The sequence below is a fragment of the Saccopteryx bilineata genome, chromosome 3 (genome assembly GCF_036850765.1).
Source record: "Saccopteryx bilineata isolate mSacBil1 chromosome 3, mSacBil1_pri_phased_curated, whole genome shotgun sequence".
NCBI lineage: Eukaryota > Metazoa > Chordata > Mammalia > Chiroptera > Emballonuridae > Saccopteryx > Saccopteryx bilineata.
In genome coordinates this window covers 198,422,257-198,444,407 of record NC_089492.1, presented here as the reverse complement: position 1 = coordinate 198,444,407, position 22,151 = coordinate 198,422,257, and the positions used below count along the sequence as shown (strand labels likewise).

At 49.7% G+C, this 22,151-nt stretch overlaps 1 protein-coding gene across 2 annotated transcripts; it reads left to right on the top strand.

Annotated features, from left to right (window-relative positions):
• Positions 1 to 15,045: 15,045 nt before the first annotated feature.
• Positions 15,046 to 21,173, top strand: FOXF2 (forkhead box F2). 2 transcript variants are annotated; one of them, XM_066264937.1, is made up of 3 exons: positions 15,046 to 16,618; positions 16,820 to 16,941; positions 20,329 to 20,357. In XM_066264937.1, the coding sequence occupies exons 1-2, from the start codon at positions 15,424 to 15,426 to the stop codon at positions 16,915 to 16,917; spliced, it is 1,293 nt and encodes a 430-aa protein (XP_066121034.1). In that variant the 5' UTR covers positions 15,046 to 15,423; the 3' UTR covers positions 16,918 to 16,941; positions 20,329 to 20,357. The 2 variants fall into 2 exon arrangements, with proteins under 2 accessions (XP_066121034.1, XP_066121033.1); XM_066264936.1 differs by lacking the exon at positions 16,820 to 16,941 and having other exon boundaries at positions 20,329 to 21,173.
• Positions 21,174 to 22,151: the final 978 nt, after the last annotated feature.

Here is a 22,151-nt window from a genome sequence, read left to right as displayed (position 1 = left end):
GCAGAGACCTTGATTATCTTCCCCTGATGTTTTCCTCCCACACACACAAGTGTCTAGCACAGAGTAGCTCTCAAAAATGATTAGTAGAACAAAGAAAATGGCTGATTGAATGAGAACTCCAGGGTCTGAGCAGCCCCTACTCTCCTAGCCCACACTTTCTTTATCTTTTCTGTTTCCTTTTTGGGTTGGTTCTTTTCTATTATAAATGGATTCTGCTAAGGAGCCAGGAAAGTGACAAGATGGTCACAGAAAGTTGTAAGGATGCATCCTTATGACTCCTGCTCTAGGAGAGAAAAGAGTGAACCTATCTCTTATCTTTACTAACAATCCCAAAGAAGGACTCTAAGTGACCAAGGTTGATCCCATGCCTACACTTGGCCAATTAAGTGGCCAAAGGATGAGCAATATAGACAAGCATAGGTGATATGACTCAACATCTCAGCATGCCATAACAATGTGATGACACAGTACCAAGATGACACTGAGTGACAGGAAGAGAGTTCTCCTTAAAGACACAGAGCTGTTATCTCCTGTAGAAGGTGGAAAAAAATACCAGGCAAACTAAATATAATAAGTTTTTTAAATACATTTTTATCCTATTCTCCAACACACTGCTCTCTTTTGAAATTCTGAGTTATTAATGAAAGTGTCAAACTGTACTGACCTCAGGGTTTATTGTTAATCTTCTAGTGATTCCATCTGCCTAGTTTCAAAGAGTGATGATGTGTTTATCTCTCCCTCTTTAAAGGATTAATAGAAAGGTTAATAAATATTTGCAAAGTTGTTCATGTTCTCTCTAAAAGAAAAAGTGAATCACAAGTCAATATAATGTAGGATATCACACAAAAATAAAAGTGAAATTTAGAATTTTTAAAAATTATTTAAATTTTCAAGGTTAAAATCATTTTCTTAAAATGATATTTAAAGTTTTAAGTAGTTTTAGCCCTCTCCAGATAGCTCAATTGGTTAGAACATTGTCAGTATACACCAAGGTTGTGGGTTCCATGCCTCCCAGTCCCCCAAACTGTCAGTACAACAACAAATCTCTCTCTCTAAAATCAATTTTAAAAATATCTGAAGAAGTAGTTTAGATAAAGGTAACTTTAAGTATGCAAATTAAGTGCCTGCATTATTTGAGTAGCATTATTTATTCTATTTCCAACAATTGAAATTCCATGTTTAATTCCAGGCTGAAGGTAAACTGCACTGCTGTTATATCAGAAAAGCAAGTGAAAACTAGAAGAAAAAGTACAAATAACATAGGCCAGGAAAAATACTTTTAAGGAGTATTACCTACACTGCCCAACTCTGATCTTCACTTTGTAGGTACATCCAAAGACATTAATCAAATGTTGGCCTCAAAACAATTTCCTAATTAAAAAGGGATTAAGAATACATTATAATAAATTTAAAGCACTCAAAATTACTTACTATTTTCACATCATTATGAATTTGTACATACTGATGTTATAAATTTCTTCCCTAGTCACACTGACCTGCTTCATACATCTGCCTTCTTTTCCTTTTGGTTAAATCCCTATGTCCATAAAATGCACAATAATTCAACTTCATTGTTTTTGTAGCTGATTTACAGATGGAAAGATTTTCAGGCTCTGATTTTTTCTGAGAGCTCTCCAACTGCAGAAGTTTTCCATAGGCAGAAACCACAAAACAAAAAGAACTTTATTAAATTCCACTTCTGCTGAGCTCTAGGGCATATCTTCTCCACCTGATGGCAACATCCACCCTCTACCTACACAAGGCAGCAGGCCAAAGATGGGTGACGCTTAGACCAGCTTTCCAGGTGGAAAATGCTCCCTAAGGAGACTCTATCACTCCCTACCTACCTCTCTGACACCAGCCCAGACCCACAAATGTATTCTGTCTCCTTACCCAGGTGAGCATCACTGTCCAAAAGACCTACTTCCTCCTCTCCTCACTCAGCCTCCAACCCCAAATCCTGTCTGCCCAGTTGGCCTATTTAACTTTCCACATCCATTTCATTCTAAAACTTGGGTTCTGGAGGTTTAGTTTATATTTTACATCCCCAAACAGAATTTTCTTTCAACAGGAGAAGAAAATTTTAAGAGCCTCTATTTTGATGCATGAAAAGTTGATAAATGAAAACAACTCACTTTTTTTTCTAATTCTTTACATTTTAACTCCAAAGACTGGAAAAGTGAGGAGACATGGATCTCCTCCAGTACATGGGTCTTTTTTAAAGCTGAGAACTAGTCACAGCTGAATGTTTCACTGAAATCGCTGCAATAGAACACCCCACCCCACCCGCACTCTGATTTGCTAATAACCAACAAATGTCAAACAAAAGGGACATTTGCTTTTTCCCAAAAATATATTCTCTAATTGGAAAAATAAAATCTGAATCTATCCTTGATAAGGAAAGTAAAGGTAGAATGTTTCAATAGGACAGCAAAGTTACATATTTAAAAAATATATATTCTGGTCACCAATCTGGAGATTAAAGTTTTACTGCACAAGCCAGTAATGAAAAGAAGGAAGAAAAAGAACCCTGATAAACAAAGCTACCATATTTCTCTATGTATAAGACGCACCCTTTTAAAAAAAATTTGGGGAACTAAAAACTGGGTGTGTCTTATACAGTGGTTGTGGCATTTCAAATGCAACATAGATGGAACTGAGGATGAGGCAATATATGAAGACAGTGATTCCTCATCAAGACATAGATGAGGACAAGCTAATGGATGGGCGTTTTGACAGTGATGAGGAGTTGTACGAATTTTATGATGAATAAAATTTGAGTTCAGTAACTTTATGTAATACATTTTTTTTTTCAAATTTCAGGCCCCAAAATTAAGATGCGTCCTATAAATAGGAGCGTCGTATACATGGGGAAATACGATATTTTGTGCCAGATCGTTTTAAGAGTAAGAGTTTTGTGGATGACTTATTTAAATTGCTATTACACTGCAAAGGTGTTTATGTACGTCAAATATGCCTATCGGAGGAAGTCAGCAGGTAGCTTCAGGCTCCTGAGGGAAAAAACAAAGTTCGTTACCAATTGTCTGCCTACCGCGGAGAAGTTGTCGAACCCCAGGGGCCTAGAAAGGTCATTCAAGCCTCAGGTGGACTCTACTGTTTCTCCATTTTCCCGTCCTTGCGCTTTTCTTTCTTTAAAAACTTCTCATTTGGCATTGCATTTGAAGAGGTTCAAGAGGTCACTTCCCCTCCCACTCTCCAGCTCCTGGCCCTGCGGAGCAGCTGTGTCTGGACCCCCTCCTGGACGCCCTCCGAGTCGCGGTGAACCGCGGCGCCACCTGAAGTCTCGCGCCCGGCGGCCGCTGCGGGGGTCAGTTTTGCCTTCGGAGAGGCCAGCCTGCCCTTCTTAGTCCGCCCTGCGCCCCTTCCCGACTCCAGGAGAGGCCCGCGTGGATCTCAAGGCGAAAAGCGGCTCTCTACTGCCTGCCTTTCTAAGCCGTGTTTGAAAACAGGTCCTAGCGGGACTGGAACCTCACCAAGGATTACACAGGGAAGACTTCGAAGGCACTACTCTTTCGGCTTTCCATCCCCAGCTTCTTAATGTGTCGCCCTCTGTGCCCCACTTCCGTTTCACATCTACCCGCCCTGGGCACCCTTCCACTCTGAGGGAGCAGTTGCGCACCACCGCCCAAAGCACCCATCACCCCTAAACAATTTGGCCCGCATTGAGCCATCGTGATGACGCTGTTAAAGCACAGAAACGTAGCGCTAAACGACGCCCGACGCGAGTCCCCAGGCCAGTTCTGCGCGAGCTAGGCCGGCCTCAGCGCCAGAAGGGCCCAGAAGCGCCCCGCGGCCAGTGCCTCCTGCTGCGCGTTCCTGCAGCTCGCACCTGCTTCCCCGCTGCAGCTCCGGGCTCCGGCCTCAGGCCGGGGGTCCTACCTGAGACTGTTCATACTTTGTCCCAACTCTGTTTATAATTCTTAATTCTTAATTGAATCTTAAAACTAAAACAAAGCCCAGGAATTGGGCAGAGGCTAGAACACTCGCAAGGGACTCAATTATCCCTAGGCCCTTGGGGCCACAACTGGAAGTCACCCCAAAGAAAGTAGGTCGACGGTCAGAGGAATCTGCCTGGTCAATGTCACCACCGACGTATCCTGCGCACCTTGCACGTGCTGCTAGCTGTTCTGCGTGCTTAGCGCATATTAATTCGTTTAATCCTGCCTGCCGCTTTACGGAACAGCTATTATCATCCCAATTATAAGAAGGATATTAAAATCCAGAAAAATAAAGTAACTTGTTCACAGTCATGTAACTAGTAAGTGCAAAGTGTTTTGGAGCGGGAAACTACAAAGAAAAAAATTAAATGGACAAAAAAACATTTGTGACCGTAGTATTTCAAATCGCAGATTACATGTCAGAATCAGAGCTGCCCGAGGAGTGTGGGGCAGAGAGGTGGTGTCTGGCGCTGGCCCTTTGTATCCTGGAGAACTGGAGGCTGGAGACACACACCCGCAGCCCGGGGCTCCTGGGGCGCTTTGGTTTGGGTGGACCGTGGAGCGGCGTCTTTGCCTGCCTGTTCGCCTTCCGCAAGACGGTCCAGAGCCTGTACTTGTTGCAGACGGGAAATGGGCTGGTAAGGAGGCAATTTTTGTCTGAAACAAACGCTGGTGGCTGCTTTGCTTGCGGCCCACGTCCGCGAGGAACTCACCAGGCTGCCACTAATGCAGCAGCACGGGGGTAAGTTTTTTCTGGCTCGCTTTCCTGCTTTCCCGCTGATCTTTCAAGGCCGACAAACTCCTCGAGTAAAGAACAGCTGTCTGTGGCTCGACCCCCAGTGATCTAGCCCAGGTTCCACACAGCTCGGCCACCTGTGCCTGGCATTATTATGCAGGTGCTTCCCTGAGGCATACTTTGCTCGGGACAAGTGACGTTCTACTCTGCCAAGAGAACTCCTCTCCCAGCGTTCAACTAACACACACACACACACACACACACACACACTGCCGCGCCCTGGTCACGGTCGGTGCCCTGCATGAGCCCAGGGTACTGACCTACCGCTCTGAGGGCGAGCGTCCAGGCCCCGGTGATGCCAGATAGTCGGATCCTTCCAACCACTGCGAACTTCACCAAAGGAAACATACCCCCACACCGCGAGAATTCATGCTTCGTGGTGGTGCCATGCGGCCCCGCCCACAGCACAAACACGTGGGAGAGACCCCAGCCCAGCAGAGGTAGGTTTAAACTTATACACAATGGATACATCTTTTCCTTTTTAGGACAAAACCAACGTGCATATCAGAGACTGCTCAGGGAAAGAAAGATCCCAGTAAGCGTGAAACTTACAGAGTATCCTAAAACAAACAGTTGTTTTTGTTCAACTGGAAAAAAAACCAAACAGGATAAATATGTATAAGGCAATAAATGTTAGTGCTCTTTTTATAATTTTATTTCATCTTTTCAGTCACCATGGGAAGGGGCTTGTTATTATTTTTATTATTTTCATTTTACAAAAAAAAAAAAATAGTGAAGCTCGAAGACTTACCTAAGGTCACCAGAAGCAAGTGTGTTGTCAAACAAAATCAATGGAGGGCTGCCTATGATCACTGCATGGCTATTCATCTAGCCAGGATTGCATTAAAGACCATGGAAATGCTAATAACTACCATAACATGTATTGTTTTTGGGGGGGTGCAGAAAAATCTGACAAATCAATAAAATAATATTTGTACAGAGTCCTGGTGTGATCTGGTAGTTGAAGGTGTGGGCCAACCAAGTGCCTCTTGATCCACTGTTCCACCCAGGACCCCCTCACTTCTCTAGCCTAGTCCAAAATCCTCCCACAGTTACTTTGAAACAATACAAAAAGTTCTTTCCTGGCTGGCAACTGCCTGGGTAAAAAAATTAGAAACTATTCTATGGTCCACAGGGATAAACACACACACACACACACACACACACACACACACACATGTATAAATCTATTCAAAGGACACGAATGATCTTGTAACAGAATGTCATGTGCATGCAATGATCTGGTGTGCATGTATGAAGGCAGTGTGGCATCAGTTGGCGTTTGAGAGGGACATCCCTTTCACAGCTCACTGCTAAAGCACACACCTCTGGCCCCAGTGAGGGTGGGGGGGGGACAAAGCCAGAAAAAAGCCAAGAAACTGGGCTAGAAGTCACTTGGGGTGAGGAGGCAGCAGGATGGAGAATTCTGTTTGTAAAACATACATCCACAATAATGTTCCAGCCCAGCTTTGAACTTCCCCAAGAAAGTGTGCTTGTCTGCACCAAATGTAATTTTAGGTATGAGAGAGCTAGAACTGGAGGGCATGGGGAGGAGTAACAAGGTTCACTTTTAGAACATGATGTCTGGTTTTGCCCTAAAATATTTCAGCAAAAGAAGTAAAAATCAAAAAGAGATAAATGAAGCAAGTATGGTAAAACCTTGATGATTGTTAAATTTAGGTGATGGGTCTATGAGGGAGGACTTATTGTACACCCTGTCCACTTATGTATACTGTGAAATTTTTCATAATTAAAAATATTTTAAACAGTAAAATCTCAGCATTGTCACTTAAAATGGGTGTGTTTTATTGTGTGTAAATTATAACTAAGTCGTTAATTTTTAATTTTTTTCCCTACGTAAAAGTCAATTGTGATGGAGAATACCTTATTGTCTCATAAAAGATAAAGTCCAGTTCCTTCTCACACCACGACACAGAAGATGACCAGTAGGTGAAATCTTTGCCTCAAGTTTTAAATCTTGTGCCTCTGGCTTTCTTGAATCCTTCGCCTAACTGCCCTGTAATCTCTCCTCCACTTTATATCCACCAGCCCCGAAAGGAGCCTTTAAAGCCTTTTATCTTGCAGACTTTAAAAGGTCAAGTTTGGGCAGCTGCCTACAGTTTAGGGAGCTTTTCTGAAGTTCAGGAGAATGAGAAATAATAAAGCAAAAAGTTGTCTTCCTGTCACTGTAGACCCAGAAAACAAGTATGGTTTTGGAGCCACTTCACGATGAGACCATCGAGTTCCAGAAAGGCAACAGCTTCTCCAGGACACTTCGCTCCGCTCCAGAAGCAGCCGTAACCATCCTCTCCTGGTGCTCATGGTCTATATAGTTTTCGACTAGGACCCAAGGATGGCTCCACGTGTAACCCTGACGCTTGATTCGGGAACCACAACACTTGAATTGAATCCTGAATTTCTTCAGTAAGTTTGAATTTCTTCAAACATTCCTAAGCAATGTTTGCAAGGGATAGAGCTCATTTCAATAGAGACGAATTTCCTTTATGTTTTAATGAAGTAGGAGGCGCAGAAAAGCAGACTATGTCCTAGGTGGCCAACAGAGTACGAGTTATTTAAAGAAATCTGTCCACCTGAGGACCAAACACTGGCCCGCCCAAGGACAGACCTGGGGCCTGCGCCGTGGGCGTGGAGAGCTTTAGACAGTTGAAGGGGAGCTGCGGCGAGGGATCCGCGTGGGTCAGCCTCGCGGACTGCGATTCCCGAGAGCCTGGCGCCACTCAGCGGAAACGAGAAGAACTCTCGCTCCTTTCGCGCGAGCGCCCAAGGGAAAGGGGAGGCACAGCCCGCAAAAAAGAAAAGTCCCGGGGCTCTGGTGTAGACGGGAAATGCCGCCCACTTGAACCACCGCAAAAAAAAAAAAAAAAAAAAATTGTGCCCGGCCTTCTCAGAGAGTTCACCTCTCTCCATCAATCAAGACACCATGACCAGGCTCCAAAAGCACGCGTCCATCAGGCCGAGTCTCCCCTTCCCCCCCCCCCATATGAAAACCACTTTCTCCCAAAATGCACGAAGAAGCATTTGGTGTGGACGTTCAACAAAAAGCCGGGGGCATGCGTTTGGCTTTGCGTGATAGCAGGCACCGGAAGAGTCAAAGTAGAGGGAGAGGAGGGCTGCGTAAATCATTCAGAGGGATTTTTGGCCCAAGTCCCTGTTTCCGAAAGGTTGCGGGATGGCTTTGACGTTGATTATATAGCTGTTCTCTTTTCATGTGCGCGCCCTCCCCACCGCAGCCCGTCTGGTGTTCGAGGATTGTGTTTGAAAGGGAGGAAGCATTCTTGAAGTGGTGGGTGATGGATTGTCTAAACCCTTCTGGGACATTTTGGGCAGTGGTTTTCGAGGCAGCTAATCAATAAGACTCCCCTGGAGAGAGGGAGAGAGAGGGAGGGCAGCAGGATAACAAACAGTCCCACCTCTCAGTCTCGGTGGCCTCAGGCCTGGAAAGAAATCTTTGTGTGTGTGTGGGGGGGGGGGGTAAGAACAGAGGGAGTGACCCCTGGGCAGGTGGAGACTTCGCCTTTCCTGGAACCCAGCCTTTGGCTGCACCGCGTGGGTGACACAGAGCATTTATTTGGGAAGTAAATGGGGACAGCATAAAGTATGCTGGGCTCCCAACACCAAGGTGTCAGGAGAGCGGGGGCGCGGGGTGGGGAGTGGAGGTGCCAAAGGCAACTTCAGGCCACCTTGCTCCCCAAGGTGTTCAACTTTCCCCCCCTTTAGATTCCTACTCCCGCTCCTTAACCACGCTCTCTTCATGTGGTTTCCCGAGTTACAGATTTCTTTTCGAAGCCCCAGTCAAAAACCTGTCCACCTCTCCCAAATTAGAGGAGGAAGATGAGGAGGAGGGTGGAGGCATAAGGATGATCCAGTTTAAGCTATCCAGACAATCCGTGAGCTCAGAACCCCAGGGATCAAGACGTGGACACAGCCTCTGACTCTGCTAAGCTCTATTCCTTCTCGAGGAGAACCAGCTTTCAAAGACGGCCCACTCGGGTTCTTTCGGACCCAAACATGGATACCTCTGGGCCAGTCCCCCCAGGAGGAGGCTGCCCTGGGGTTGGAGCCCCCTAATTCGGAACCAGGCGGTAGCTTGGTAAGACGGCAAGGCCAGCCTGGGAAGACAGCTTTGAGGCCTCATCAAGGACGCGGAGCCATCACTCCCCCCTTCCCCCGTCCCCACAGCCTGGAAAGCCGCGGCGTCCGGTGCTGTCCTGGCCTCCTCTAATGTCCCGGCCCAGGTGCCGCAAGTCACCAATCGCCTCCCCCACGCGCCGGCCCCGTGAGCCTTTCGCCTTGTAAGGTTGCAGGGGATTACACCAAGGGGCTGTCTTCCTTCCTCCCGCGACCGATGGTCAGACCGCAACCCAGAACGAGGACCAACTGCCAGCCTGCGGATGGGAGCGAGCCGGGGAGAAATGGGGGTTGGGTAGGAGGAAAGGCTCCCGAATGGTAGCTCCTCCAAGGCGGCGTCTGGGCGCCCCCAGGTCCCGAGTCGGGCTCCGGGCGCCAAGCACGTTTTATTTATCCCCACAGAGGATGCTGGAGGACAAAAGAAATATTTGGACGTCAGAGCTGATTTATATTTTTGGAAGAGCTACGTTTCCTTTTCCAAAGAGAAGCGAGCGCGCTCCATATCCTGAGCTCAGCGGGGAGGACTGGAGGGGGGTTTTGATGCTCCAGGAAGTTCATCTATCGCTGTGCGACGCACAGGGCCCGGAGCCCGGTGGAGTTCGCTGCCCTAGGAGATATTTATTTATTTGGGGGGAGGGGAGGGCCGGGGAAGAGGAGAACAGCCAGACACCAGAAGAAAATTCGACCCAGGCTGAATCGGGACTTCTAGGGAGCCTCCCTGCCCGTGAACCCGAAGCAGGCAGACCTCTCCTCCCCATACGCGGGCGTCCTCCGCGTGGACTTGCGACCTGCGGACGCGCGTGGCTGGTGTATTACGCAGCCCTAGGCGCTCACTCTCGTTCAGTGCCCGCGGCTAACCGCTCCAGGTCCCGCACCCTCCCGGATTGAGCCCAGCCCCTTCGCCAGCCTTGCCCTGCGTCTAGGCCGGGCCCAGCCACCTTCCTCCGGCGGAGGCAGGCGGAGACGGTGGGCACGAGGCTTCCTATGAAGCCAAGAAGTGGGGTCGCAGAGGTGGGGTCGGGGGAGGGACAGGGAAAGAAATGCTGAGTTCAAGGTAACCTAAGGCCCACTCGAAAAACCTGGCTCCACCGGTTTCTTTCTCAACAGCGGCGAGTTTCCTTCCAGCAGCACAAGAGGACCCAAAATTAACGTGCCGGGAGGGCACCAGCACCCACATTTGCTTCCGCCTTTTTTCTCCCGAGACTGAGAATGTGTAGTACAGACTTTTCCAGTTTTCCTTGGCCACGGGGAGCCCACTGGTTCCTGCCCTCACGGGAGATGTACAGACGTCTATTCCACTATTCCAGCACGGTGTCATTTCTCTCCTTCCCGCGGCATCAGAGCTGCCTTTGAAAAGGAAGAATGCCCGTCCCTGCCCTAGAAACCTTCTTCTCAAGCTTCTGGCTCCCCTCAAGTAAATGCAGCAGATTGTAGGCGATGCCTAAGGTAGGTGCCCCGTCTGGTCCCTCCTGGGTCAGCTGTCAGAGCACCACAAAGTTGTGTCTCTCCACCAAAGGGAACAAAATCTGGGAAGTGCGGAGAAAGGGAAGAGAAGTGGCTTTCCCATGGGGCCCTGGTAATTGGACCCTTTTACCTCCTCCTCAAACTCCTCAGACCTGACCAAGTGTGTGATCAACTCATGCCCACTCCACCTAGGCCCAGGAGATCTGGAGCTATCCGTGGACCTTTCAGGCTATAAAAAGAGCCCTGCCCGGGACACAGGCTTTTGGAGAGCGGAAGACTCTACCCAAATAAACATTTGGAACTGGGTGGCTGATGTTCAAACCCGGAGGTCTGCGAGGTTCCGGACCGAGGAAAGAGAACAGACGCAGAGAAGGATGCAGAAATTCACTGTTGCTCCTTCTCGCCAAGTTCCTCTCTGCCGCCCCAGCCTCGTTCTACCTGGCCTCCTGGCCAGATTTTTATTTATTTATTTATTTATTTTTTATCGTAAACTAAAGTTTCTAGAGGAGACTCTGAGGCACTCAGGCTCGTGGTCCTCGGTGATTTCCTCAAACAAACTGACACCCCCTAGACCTCAGCACGGAGTCCCACGGTATCCCATGTAGAAAGTTCTCTCAGGAGCTGGAGAACCCTCCACATACATTTATTTTGTATCAAAATACAGGATGAATAAAATGGTTTCAAACTGAACTAGTAAGAAGCTTTGCTCCAGCCGAGCTAGTGGAAGGAAGGGAGGAGCAAGAAGATGGAGCAGTACCCCGAGGAGGAGGCGAGGTCTTAAATGAAGTAAACCGCGTTGGCGCGGATGCGTCTCCGGTGGATTACTGGTTTAGTCTAAGCCCTTTCATAGAAAACCCACGAAGCAGAGGAAGCATGCTAAGAACACGACATGTAAACCGCAATAATGAAGAGATTTCCTAGAATAAGATGCCGTTTGCAGAACAAAATCAGAGAAAGGCAAGCTTCTCTAAGCTAACACTCCTCTACGCTAAAGCAGGGGCAGGGCTTTGGGGTCTGGGTCTGGCAGGGAACCTCCGACCCAGACAGGGACTGTCACTAAAAGGGGGAAGAGCACTGGCTTGGATAGGAGACCAGCTGCACCAAGGCTGTGCATTTCCGGTTAACCAAGGAGCGCTTGGGCTGCTCTCTATATTCATTTTAACGAGCCATATCTTTCTTTCCCCGTAAGAAAAATAAATCAAGATCTTTGTCGTTTGTAAAGCAGTGACAGTCTGGAAGAAGTCTCCACCAAAAGATGGGACTCTGAGAGGAGAAGTGTCCTAAGCAAGGATGCTTTTTGTCTCTTGTTTCAGAGACAATCACAACTTCCCTTTTAAACAATCTGCTAAACAGAAATTTGGATATCTTTGCCAGGGATAAAGAATTTGACATAATTCTTTACAGTACACATTCTTACCCAGGAGGTGTGTATAAATCGGTAATCAAAACAAAATTCAGAGAGGTTTTGCAGCGATGGAGTGGAAGCGGAAAGAGAGTGGGGCTCCCGGCCTGTGCTACAGATTAGCTTTGTCACTTGCTCAGGTGTGACTTTCAAAGAGTCATCTGGTTTCACTATACTTCAGTTTCCTTACCTCTTAAGGGGGGGAGGCAGCAACACGTGACATGATGTAAGCTGAAAGGTTTGTACCTGTGAAGTCTAAAAGGTACAAATGCAGAAACTAAGTCCTTGTAGACCAGAAGGTTTCTGCCAGGGGCACAGTTTCCATAGGCAGAAGTGTGGCCTCCAAGACAAAGTTTTCGCAAAGAGCCCTTCTTGCTCAGAAAGTCACCAACCTTTTTAGCTTTCTGGAGTACAGGGCAATAGTAAGACCCCTAAAAAGAGAGAAAAGTTCCAAGTCAGCTGATCTGCTCCTGGCTGGGGCTCATACTGTCTCCCACGTCCACTGCCCTTCCAGGACTTGTCTAGCCTCCTGTAACATTCATCAAACTATAAGTGATATTTCTCGCAAGTTTAGAGAATTTATATAACATGGATATCCTGCCACTTGGATGGAGACAGGGACCTTTTAAAATCCCTGATAAATCAACCAGCTGAATTGGTAGAAACTAACAATTTGTAGACTATGGTTAAAAAAGAAGAAGAAGAGTATCTGTGGACACCCTAATATTCCAGGAAAAAGGAAGTATTCTGGAGGTAGGCACCAAAGTTTCTATCATATTCTCAAAAAGATTCATGACCCCTAAACTGTAACTACTAGTACACAGGGTTATTTCTAGCCCTGCCTGGGTTTTAGGGATTGCTGCTGCTTAGTCTCTGAGTTCTAAAACCTTTTAGGACCTTAAATCCAATGTATTGTACATAGAATCCCCCCAGGTGCAGAAAATCAGAGAGGGTCTAGTGACAGTGACATTCATTTGCTGAATTTTCTCTAAATTCATTACCCACCACCCTCATCTAAAAATGAAATAATTGCTTGCTTGCTTTCTATGCTTCTTAGCTGGGTCAGTGCTTCACCAACACACACACACACACACACACACACACAGAGCTCCTTTTAGATACTATCAGTCCTCATTCACTTCCTATTTTATTTATTTTTCAGACAATTAAAGCATTGATTTAATGAACATACTGTACTTTTATTTTTAGTTATTTATATTTAAATTATTTCATACAAAATGACAAAAAGGGGATAAGAGAAAATACAATAAAATAAATAGGCATCCACCTCTTTAAAAAAAAAGCTCACCAGTCACTCAGAAAGAAATTCTTAAAAGTGGAAACTACTGCAAACCCCCTACCCCAACTCAATCAAAACATCCCATCCGGAAAGAACGACTTGTTTCTTTTTTCTGTTGGAAATGGGAGGTAAACTGAGTTCATTTTGTCCGTGTTTTCTTAGCTGACTCTCAGCTACAATCAAGCCATTTTCGGACACATTCCCATGTAGGTACCAGGGGTGCTCTGGAGGAAGCTGTCGACGCCTGTTCAACTAATTTAGGTTTTCTTTGTCTAATTACTGTGGAGCTTAGGGAAAAGGAGCCCGGCTCAAGGCAGTAAACTGACACTCAGTCTCTGTGTGTGGTATCCAGGCAGGGTTTGATGGAAAAAGCCTGCTTCCACTCAACTTCAGGTCACTGTCTGGGGCCAGACCCAGCCCACCCCCCAGCCTTCCCCTCGCACCCTTCCCATTCCTCTGCGTCTGCAGTGCCACCAGCACACTCAACCAGGAGCAGGCCTCCAGGCACTCCAGGGGCACAGATAGCTAATGCCAGCTGCAAGAGGCCTGACTTGGTTCTGTTCCACCCAAGGCTCTTTGCTGCCTACCTTTCGCAGGATCTCAGAACAGTTTCCCCTTCTTGCCTCCTCCTCCAACATCTCCCAGATTTCCAAGCACCCATGTTTGCACCTTGGTCCTTTAGAGTAGACACAGAGATGAGTCTCTTATTCCCATTTGGTCTTCTAGTCAGCAGCACCTCCCCTCTGGGCCCCCCCCCCCATCAGGTCCTGTGTGGCCCTGCCAGCTCTCAGGCCTCCAGCCCTCCACCTCCCACTTCCAGCCTCTGTTCCTGGTCAGACTACATTTCCTTGCATGTGCAATCCAATAACTAACTGTCCAGTCTCACTAGAAATAATCCCTCCCCAGGGCACACTTCACTCCCAGCCAGACTGTTACTCAGAGAGGAATAGCTACACTGGGCTGGAGTACTCTCCCACAAAAGGTAGCTTCCCAATGGCACAATTTTGTTTTTGGTGGGCAACATTGAGACTGAGAATGTAAGTCGAGTAACAATCATACATCCTTTTAGGACTGAGTATCAAACAGCTTTCTCATTTATCTCACTCAACACGGCCTTTTATTTCTTTCTTTTTTTCTTTTTACAAAACGTTGAGTGGAAAAAATATGCAAAATTAATCCTATTCAACCAGATTTCCAGAGTCTCTAAAACTTGGTTTAGCGTTCACTCTCTAAACCCCTCTTCTGAAAGTTCAGCAAAAGCCCATGATCGCCCCAGGCCATAATCCTGGGGCGCTGGGGGCCCAGGGTTCTCGCCCTTTGCTAACAATTGTCGTGGAGCCTGCAGGCTCTGTCAGAAAAAGAGAGAGAATTGGCAAGTTACCTTTGGGTATCTGGCACCCTGGCGTACTGAGGGCTGCAATGTCTAAATGATGTTGACAGATGGTGTCAGTGCGGGCACCCGGGGGAAGGCAGCTAAGGAAGCTCCCAGCGGCGGCGGCGGCACCAGCGGCAGCACCACTCGGCCCAGGAGGGTCGAGGAGGAGGAGAAGGAGAGCCGAAGGGGTGAGGGAAAGGGGTGGGGGTGGAGGAGGACAGGGAGCAGGAGGCTTTGAGAGGGAGGCATTTAGGGGGGGGGGGGAAGAAGGAGGTAGAGGAGGGGTAAGTCCACTCAACGGGGGTCGGCTGATGTCTGGAATAAGAGGTAGGAGTGCTGTAAGGCTTAGTCAGTCAGTGATCTCTTTCTTTTAGAGAGGGTGGGTGAGGGGGAAGGGAAGAGGCCAAGAGAGGAATTAAAAGACAGAGTGGGACCCTGAAGAACAAGAAAGGAGATAAAAGACGGACCCTGCAGCCAGGTTGGGAAAGGGGGGGAGGTAGAGCTCCGAGGCGGAGCGTGCCCTCCTCGAGGCGGCGGCGCAAGGAGGGGACAGGGCGGGGTAGGGGTGGAGGGAGGGAGAGAGGGCGGCCGGGTGGAGCAGCGGGAGGGAGGAAGTCTGAGAGACAGAGCGAAGAGCGCTCTTGAAGGAAGACAACGGGCTTGTCCCCGGGGTCCCGGCTGCTTCCCCGCGCCCCGCCGCTTTGGCTCCGCGGCCCGGGGCTGTTGCGCAAGGCAAGGGCTCCAGGCTCAGGGGAGTGATGCGCCGGGCGTTGCCTCCCGCTCGCCGCCGCCGCCGCTGCCAAAAGCCCCAGCTGAGCTGAGGGAGGCGACGCCGAAGCGCTGGCTCGGAGTGGCCACGGCTACAGCCCCAGTGGCGGGCTAGGGCGCTCGCCGGGCTTCTGGGCCAACCCCGTTTCGGCGCCTTCGCTCCCGGCCCCAGACCCGCCCCCGCGGCCCGGCCTCTCTCCTGGGTCCCAGATGACCACCGAAGGCGGGCCACCGCCGCCCCCACCGCGCCCGCCGCCGGCTCTACTCCGCCGCGCGTGCAGCCCGGCCCCCAGCGCGCTCCAGGCCGCCTTGATGAGTCCCCAGTCCGCCGCCGCCACCCTGGAGACCACCTCGTCATCGTCCTCATCGTCCTCATCCTCCACCTCCTCCTCCTCTTCGTCCTCCTCCTCCAACCGGGCCAGCGCCTCATCGACTCCCTGCAAGAGCGCGGGCAGCGGCGGCACGGGCGCCAGCAGTGGGGGCGCCAAGAAGGCGAGCTCCGGACTGCGGCGGCCCGAGAAGCCGCCCTACTCGTACATCGCGCTCATCGTCATGGCCATCCAGAGCTCGCCCAGCAAGCGCCTGACGCTCAGCGAAATCTACCAGTTCCTGCAGGCGCGCTTCCCCTTCTTCCGCGGCGCCTACCAGGGCTGGAAGAACTCCGTGCGCCACAATCTCTCGCTCAACGAGTGCTTCATCAAGCTGCCCAAGGGGCTTGGGCGGCCCGGCAAGGGTCACTACTGGACCATCGACCCCGCCAGCGAGTTCATGTTCGAGGAGGGTTCGTTCCGCCGCCGGCCGCGCGGCTTCAGGCGGAAGTGTCAGGCGCTCAAGCCCATGTACCACCGTGTGGTGAGTGGCTTGGGCTTCGGTGCTTCACTGCTGCCCCAGAGTTTCGACTTCCAGGCACCCCCGTCGGCACCGCTTGGCTGCCACGGGCAGGGTGGTTACGGCGGCCTTGACATGATGCCCGCGGGCTACGACGCTGGCGCAGGAGCCCCGGGCCACGCACACCCACACCACCACCACCACCACCACCACCACCACGTCCCGCATTTGTCGCCCAACCCGGGCTCTACCTACATGGCCAGCTGCCCCGTGCCCGCCGGGCCTGGGGGTGTAGGCACGGCCGGGGGCGGCGGCGGCGGTGGGGACTACGGCCCGGACAACAGCAGCAGCCCTGTGCCTTCGTCTCCTGCCCTGGCGAGCGCCATCGAGTGCCACTCGCCCTACACGAGCCCCGGGGCGCACTGGAGCTCGCCCGGCGCCTCGCCTTACCTCAAGCAGCCTGCCTCACTGACGCCAAGCAGCAATCCTACGGCCTCTGCAGGCCTGCACTCCAGCATGTCTTCCTACTCGCTGGAGCAGAGCTACCTGCACCAGAACGCCCGCGAGGAGCTGTCAGGTAACTCAGCGTGCCCGCTGGTGGCACTGCCTTTAGGCCTACGGGCTCCGTGGCGACTGCAACTTGCAATGGGTCGCCGAAGCCTAGGGGTCTGAAGGCACTGGGAGAAGTTGATGCTGGGGGGGGGGGGGGGCTGGTATCATATTCACGGAGGAGAGAAGATTGGGGTCATATTGCCCTCCCCACACCCTTGGCCCACAGGTGCACCTGCAGAATTTGCATTCTTAGGAGGATGGTGCAAAGTCGCCAGCCTAGGGTCTCAGGGTGTTCCTATGGACTGCAGAGAGAAAGCAATGTAGCCTCAGGGGACGTTGGCCAAGGAGGTATGTCTGCTTCCTTCTGTCTTTTGTAAAGTTTGTTTTGCTGTGTTTTTGCCCCGAAAAAAGTCAGACACGTTCTGTATGCTGAGGGTGTGGGTGGTGAGGGGCTGCAACTAGGCAAGTGTCCAGAGGAGGGGAGGGAAGGAGGGATGGGTGCCGGGATCTCTCACAGGTTGTTGAGTCTCCTGCCTCCCTACAGTAACTCACCTTGATGAAACTGAAGTCTTAGGGCAACAGGACTTGAGGTCCATCCACATTATGCCTCCTTTGAGAAATGCCTGCCCTTTGGACACCACTTGTGTTGCTGGTGTAAATTGTGTTGGTTGAGGATTATAAAAATTTATTAACTTGCCAAATCTTTCAGTTGCAGGGGATGGGCAGTGTAGAGGAGAACTTTGAATGTGTAGCCGGGTTTATCAAGAAAGTGGGGATAAACTCTTATATTAAGTTCCTCTGGGGCACCCACGGCCACAGATTATAATCGGGCTGGTCTCCCAATAGTGCTGTAGTTTACCTTTGTCGTCCCCCCTCCCCATTAGAAAATGGTTCGCAGAATAATGCATACATTATATGTCCCTGAATTGGTGTGCCTCACGAGCATTAGGGGAGAAGGAAAGTCCAGAAATGGGCAAAAGATATCAGTTCCTTGGACGGTGAAATTTCCCAAATAGGTTTTTTAAATACGGGTCCCAGAGGTTAACTAAACAAAGACAGTCTGGGCAGGACCACACCGGAGAGGATTTTAGCCTGACTTAACCCACTGAAAGCAGAGTCTTGTTCAATTTTATGGGAATTTCTACAAGTAACCAATACAGACGACCCTTCTCCCACCCCTCCTTTTTTTTTTTTTTTTTTCTAATCCCGGCGGACTGGCTTTCAATCACCGCCTACCGCAGGCGGAGCCCACTAGTCCTCCCGGCCGCCCACCCGCTGCTCTCCTGGCCTTGCAGGCTGTGCGCTCTCCGCTCTCCTGGCCCTGGTAGGCTCTACTCAGCCTGATCCCAGGTTCTGAGGCTTCGCAGCCGCTGTGAAAGAGTGCCCTAAAAATTGAAAACAAAAATCACGCAGGAAAGAGACTTCTAATCCTTTTTGTGGCCGCCCTCTCTTCACCCCACATACCGGGCGCACGCACAAGTCCCAGAAATGCGGGGATCTGGAAACACTACGCTTTGTCTTGGAGAGAACGTAGCGGGCCGGCCTCAGCGGCGGCCTTCCCCAGGAGCCTCGCACAACCTCAGGGCCGAGTCTGGGAACGCTGAGGAGGCCGTGGCTCGGCCCAAGCCAGAGCGGCACACTCTGTGCCTTCTTCTCTGATACTCTGGCTCCCGTGCCTCTCGACCATCACTCCCTACCCCAGTTCTAGTTGGCATCTCGCAGGCGGGCCGGGCTCGCGGCGCCCGGCGAGACCTGGGTAAGAGTGAGTGTACCGCCTTCCAGGCCCCGGCCTACTGAGAGTCGAGGGCGCAGCGGGGAGGTCAAGCAGAGCTGAGTCTATGAACCAAACTGCGCGAGTGCGCGCGCGGACACACACACACACACACACACACACACACACGGACACACACACACACACACACACACACACGTTGACTCCCCCACTCTCCTAGAAGGCCTCACGCAAGTCCCGCCCTCCCACTTGGCACAGGGCGACCAAGGCCTGTGTGCTCAGAGAGGCCCCGAGTCCTTCCTTAAATTCTGTGAGCCTTCCAAAAAAGAGCTCGGGCCTTGACGGTCTTGCATCGACCGCGGCCCTGCGGCGAGTTATGAGCTTTCGCTCCGAGTCCAGCGGGGACAGCTATTAGGGGATCCACCGCAACGTGCTGTAACTTGCTGGGCGAGCGCACGTGTGTGCAGCACCACAAACACACATCGAGGATGCATGGGCCAGTTGTTGCTTTGTGAGAGCATTGCAGCGCATGTCTGGCAACATTAGGTGTGATTAGGCAAGAACCGTAGGCCGAATCACCCGCTATTTAGCGTTGGGATGCAGCCAGGTCAGGGCCGGCGCGACGCAAGCCGGGCACACGCGCTGCAGGCGACGGGTATGATTTTAACACACTCAAAAACTGAATCAGGTCTGCATCAGTGTACAGCTTACAGTCGCCACACAGCACGGGTGACTAGAAAGACTCAGGCCTAACCCAAACTGGCACGGAGGGAGGCCAGGTTCGGGGAGAAGCCCAGGTGCCAGAGGGCGCTGGACACCCCTGGCGGATTGCGCCCCAGGGTTCGCAGGCGCGGAAAAATCAAAAACGAAGGAAGGAGGCTGATCAGTGCCCGGTGGCCACCTGACTCCGGCTCTTGGCTAAGGAGCGGTCCCAGGGAAGAGAGGTACAGGCCTTCTCTCTCTGTCTTCCCTGCGGGGTTCTCTGCTCTGCCAGACACATCGATGTGCAGAACAGTCTGCAGCTTAGCTCTTATCGAAGAGCGTTCTCTGCTCCCTGGAGTCTTGGCTTTTCTACAGGAAGCATAAGAAGTTCAGGACCTGCGAAGGCGCATGCTTTCTTTCTTGGCCCTTTTATAGCCCTGGGACTTTCTGGCCCCCTCCTTTTAGGCTCAGGAAATATCCCTGCTGTGAGCTGCTACTCTGACCGGGCCAGTTAGTTGGAAAATAAGGTGTGAGGACGACAGTGGTGTTTTGGAGTTTGAGGATTTGGGCTTTGGAAAGAGCCTTGTGCTCAGGAACCTGGAAAAAGAACCTAGGTCAAATGGTTCCGGTGTCCCTGCTCCTCTTGTAATTGAATCACCGGTCTGGACTTCCTGGAATAGCAGAATTAAGATACAAAAGAACCTGATTTAGAGGGAGCCCTATGTTTGTGAGGACATCAACACAAAACATAATTATCCCAGAGTTGTCCTGTGACTTATAGTTTAAAATTTGGATTAACTTCCAGAGCTGGGTTTCCTCTACCAGGTTTATAGCAATAGACCAACCCCCTTTTTTTTCCTGAGTCAAAAATAAGACACCAATTAAATTAAAAATTTAAAAATAATAAGCTCGCCTGACCAGGCGGTGGCACAGTGGATAGAGCATCGGACTGGGATGCCGAGGACCCAGGTTTGAGACACCGAGGTCGCCAGCTTGAGCGCAGGTTCATCTGGTTTGAGCAAAGCTCACCAGCTTGGACCCAAGGTCGCTGGCTCGAGCAAGGGGTCACCCGGTCTGCTGAAGGCCCGCGGTCAAGGCACATATGAGAAAGCAGTCACTGAACTAAGGTGTCGCAACGAAAAACTGATGATTGATGCTTCTCATCTCTCCGTTCCTGTCTGTCTGTCCCTGTCTATCCCTCTCTCTGTCTCTGTAAAATAATAATAATAATAATAATAAGCTCCATCTTCACGTGAACAAACTTGTTCTTGAAAAGAGTTTTTATTTTCTTTTTTTTTCAGTGGGATTGCCTCGATATCAGCACCACTCTACCCCAGTGTGTGACAGAAAAGATTTCGTCCTCAACTTTAACAGCATTTCTTCTTTCCATCCCTCTGCTAGCGGGCCATATTATCACCACCACCATCACCAAAGCGTCTGTCAGGATATTAAGCCCTGTGTGATGTGAATGGAGGGAAAGAGGCTATGCCAAGGCCACTTTCTTAAGGGTTGGGGGGACTGAGGTGGACTCACATAAAGTGCACCCCATAGCAGTAAGTAGCACGTCAGTCACTTAGAATCAGCAGGCCAATGTTGTTGCTCACTGACACTTGTCTACCATTGGTAGAAGGACAAGCCCTGACATGGTAATGCCCTGTGTTCAGGCACCCATGCCAGGGGAAAGTTAACTGAGAACTAACTTCTTAGCAGAGATGGTAAAAAGTTGCCACATGAAAAACAAACATGTTACTCTGGGATCTTCATTGCTTTAAGTAATCAGGGTCTGAAAAACACAGACAAATTTTCTGCATGCTTTTCTTTGTCTAAGAAAACTTGTGTGCTTTTCAAAAAGGCATTGCTAAACTCAAGATTTCAAGAAAGCTGCATCTTGTTGCCTAGCTGAGGAGAGAGTTCTGTTTCTCCAAACACTACATTTGGATACAGGTGACAACATTATTAAGAAAGTATTTAGAAACAATGTGTCTAGTTTAAGGACGTGGTTTTCAGTATTGTGATAATACAACATTTTTTACAAGGTTATTTTCTACCACCATATTTTAAAGATATTTTTATTATCTCATGTATACTCACACTTTGCTTGTATTTTAAAAGGAAGATATATTTGCACTTATGTATACTTTTACAGTTTGCCAAACTATTTTGATGTAAAAAATTTTTAATAAAATGTATATAACAAATAGTCATTTTAGGGACCTATTTCCTCTGCGGCATCCTGAAATTGCCAGGTTGTCTCCACCAGCCAGCAGTGCAACTCTACACTTTTTGCCCCCAAGTTGTATAATTGACGTGGTGTGGGGTCTGTTCCCTGAGTAACACAGGCCAGGTTTTGATTGTGGACCTCTGAAAAGAGAAAGAGAAGAAGGAACATGTTCTGCTATTTCTTTTTTTCCTTCACTGTAGCTCTTTCTGGCCAAACAAAAACCAGAAGGTGAAAGGAACTTAAAAGAAAACCAGGCAAGATAATGAAAGGCAAAGAGTTCCTTCTATCTGAAGAAATGAACAGTGTCTTTTGTTCTCTTCCATGCGCTTAGGGAAAATTTTGCCATTTGCTCTTTCCTCTGATCCACCAGCTCTGAGCAGGCAGCAAGGATTAGGTGCCAAAAAACATGAGCTGCTTCCCCTTTGTGAGTCAAATGTTTGTATGGATGCTGACCCCATTTTGTTAACAGGTGGTGATCAGATCACAGAGTCCAAAAGAGGAGGCTGCAGGAGTAGCAGTGGGCAGTCTCCAGCACTGTACAGTAACAGAACCTGGCCCTCACAAGATGTTCTGGGCCAGCTCTCTGTCCCTACCCAAGTCAGAGCCTGGTTGGCCCTGCTTGGCTTTGGGACCCACTAAGCCCCACATTTCTCTCCCTTGTGCCCTATATGCCCTCCTTCCTTTTTGAAGGGATTTGACACTTTCCCTCTGGGTTACCCTCCCAGCCTTTGTTCTTATCTTGCTTAGCCTCCCAAAGCAAGGGCTAGTGAAGTTATGAATGACAAAGAGAAAACAGGCCCATGGGCAGGAGGACTCGCTCTTCTCCCACGACCCTGTCTGACCACCCCTTCAAACTCATGGGTAGCAGTGGCAACCATAGGTCTCAGCAGGAGTAGAGTTCTC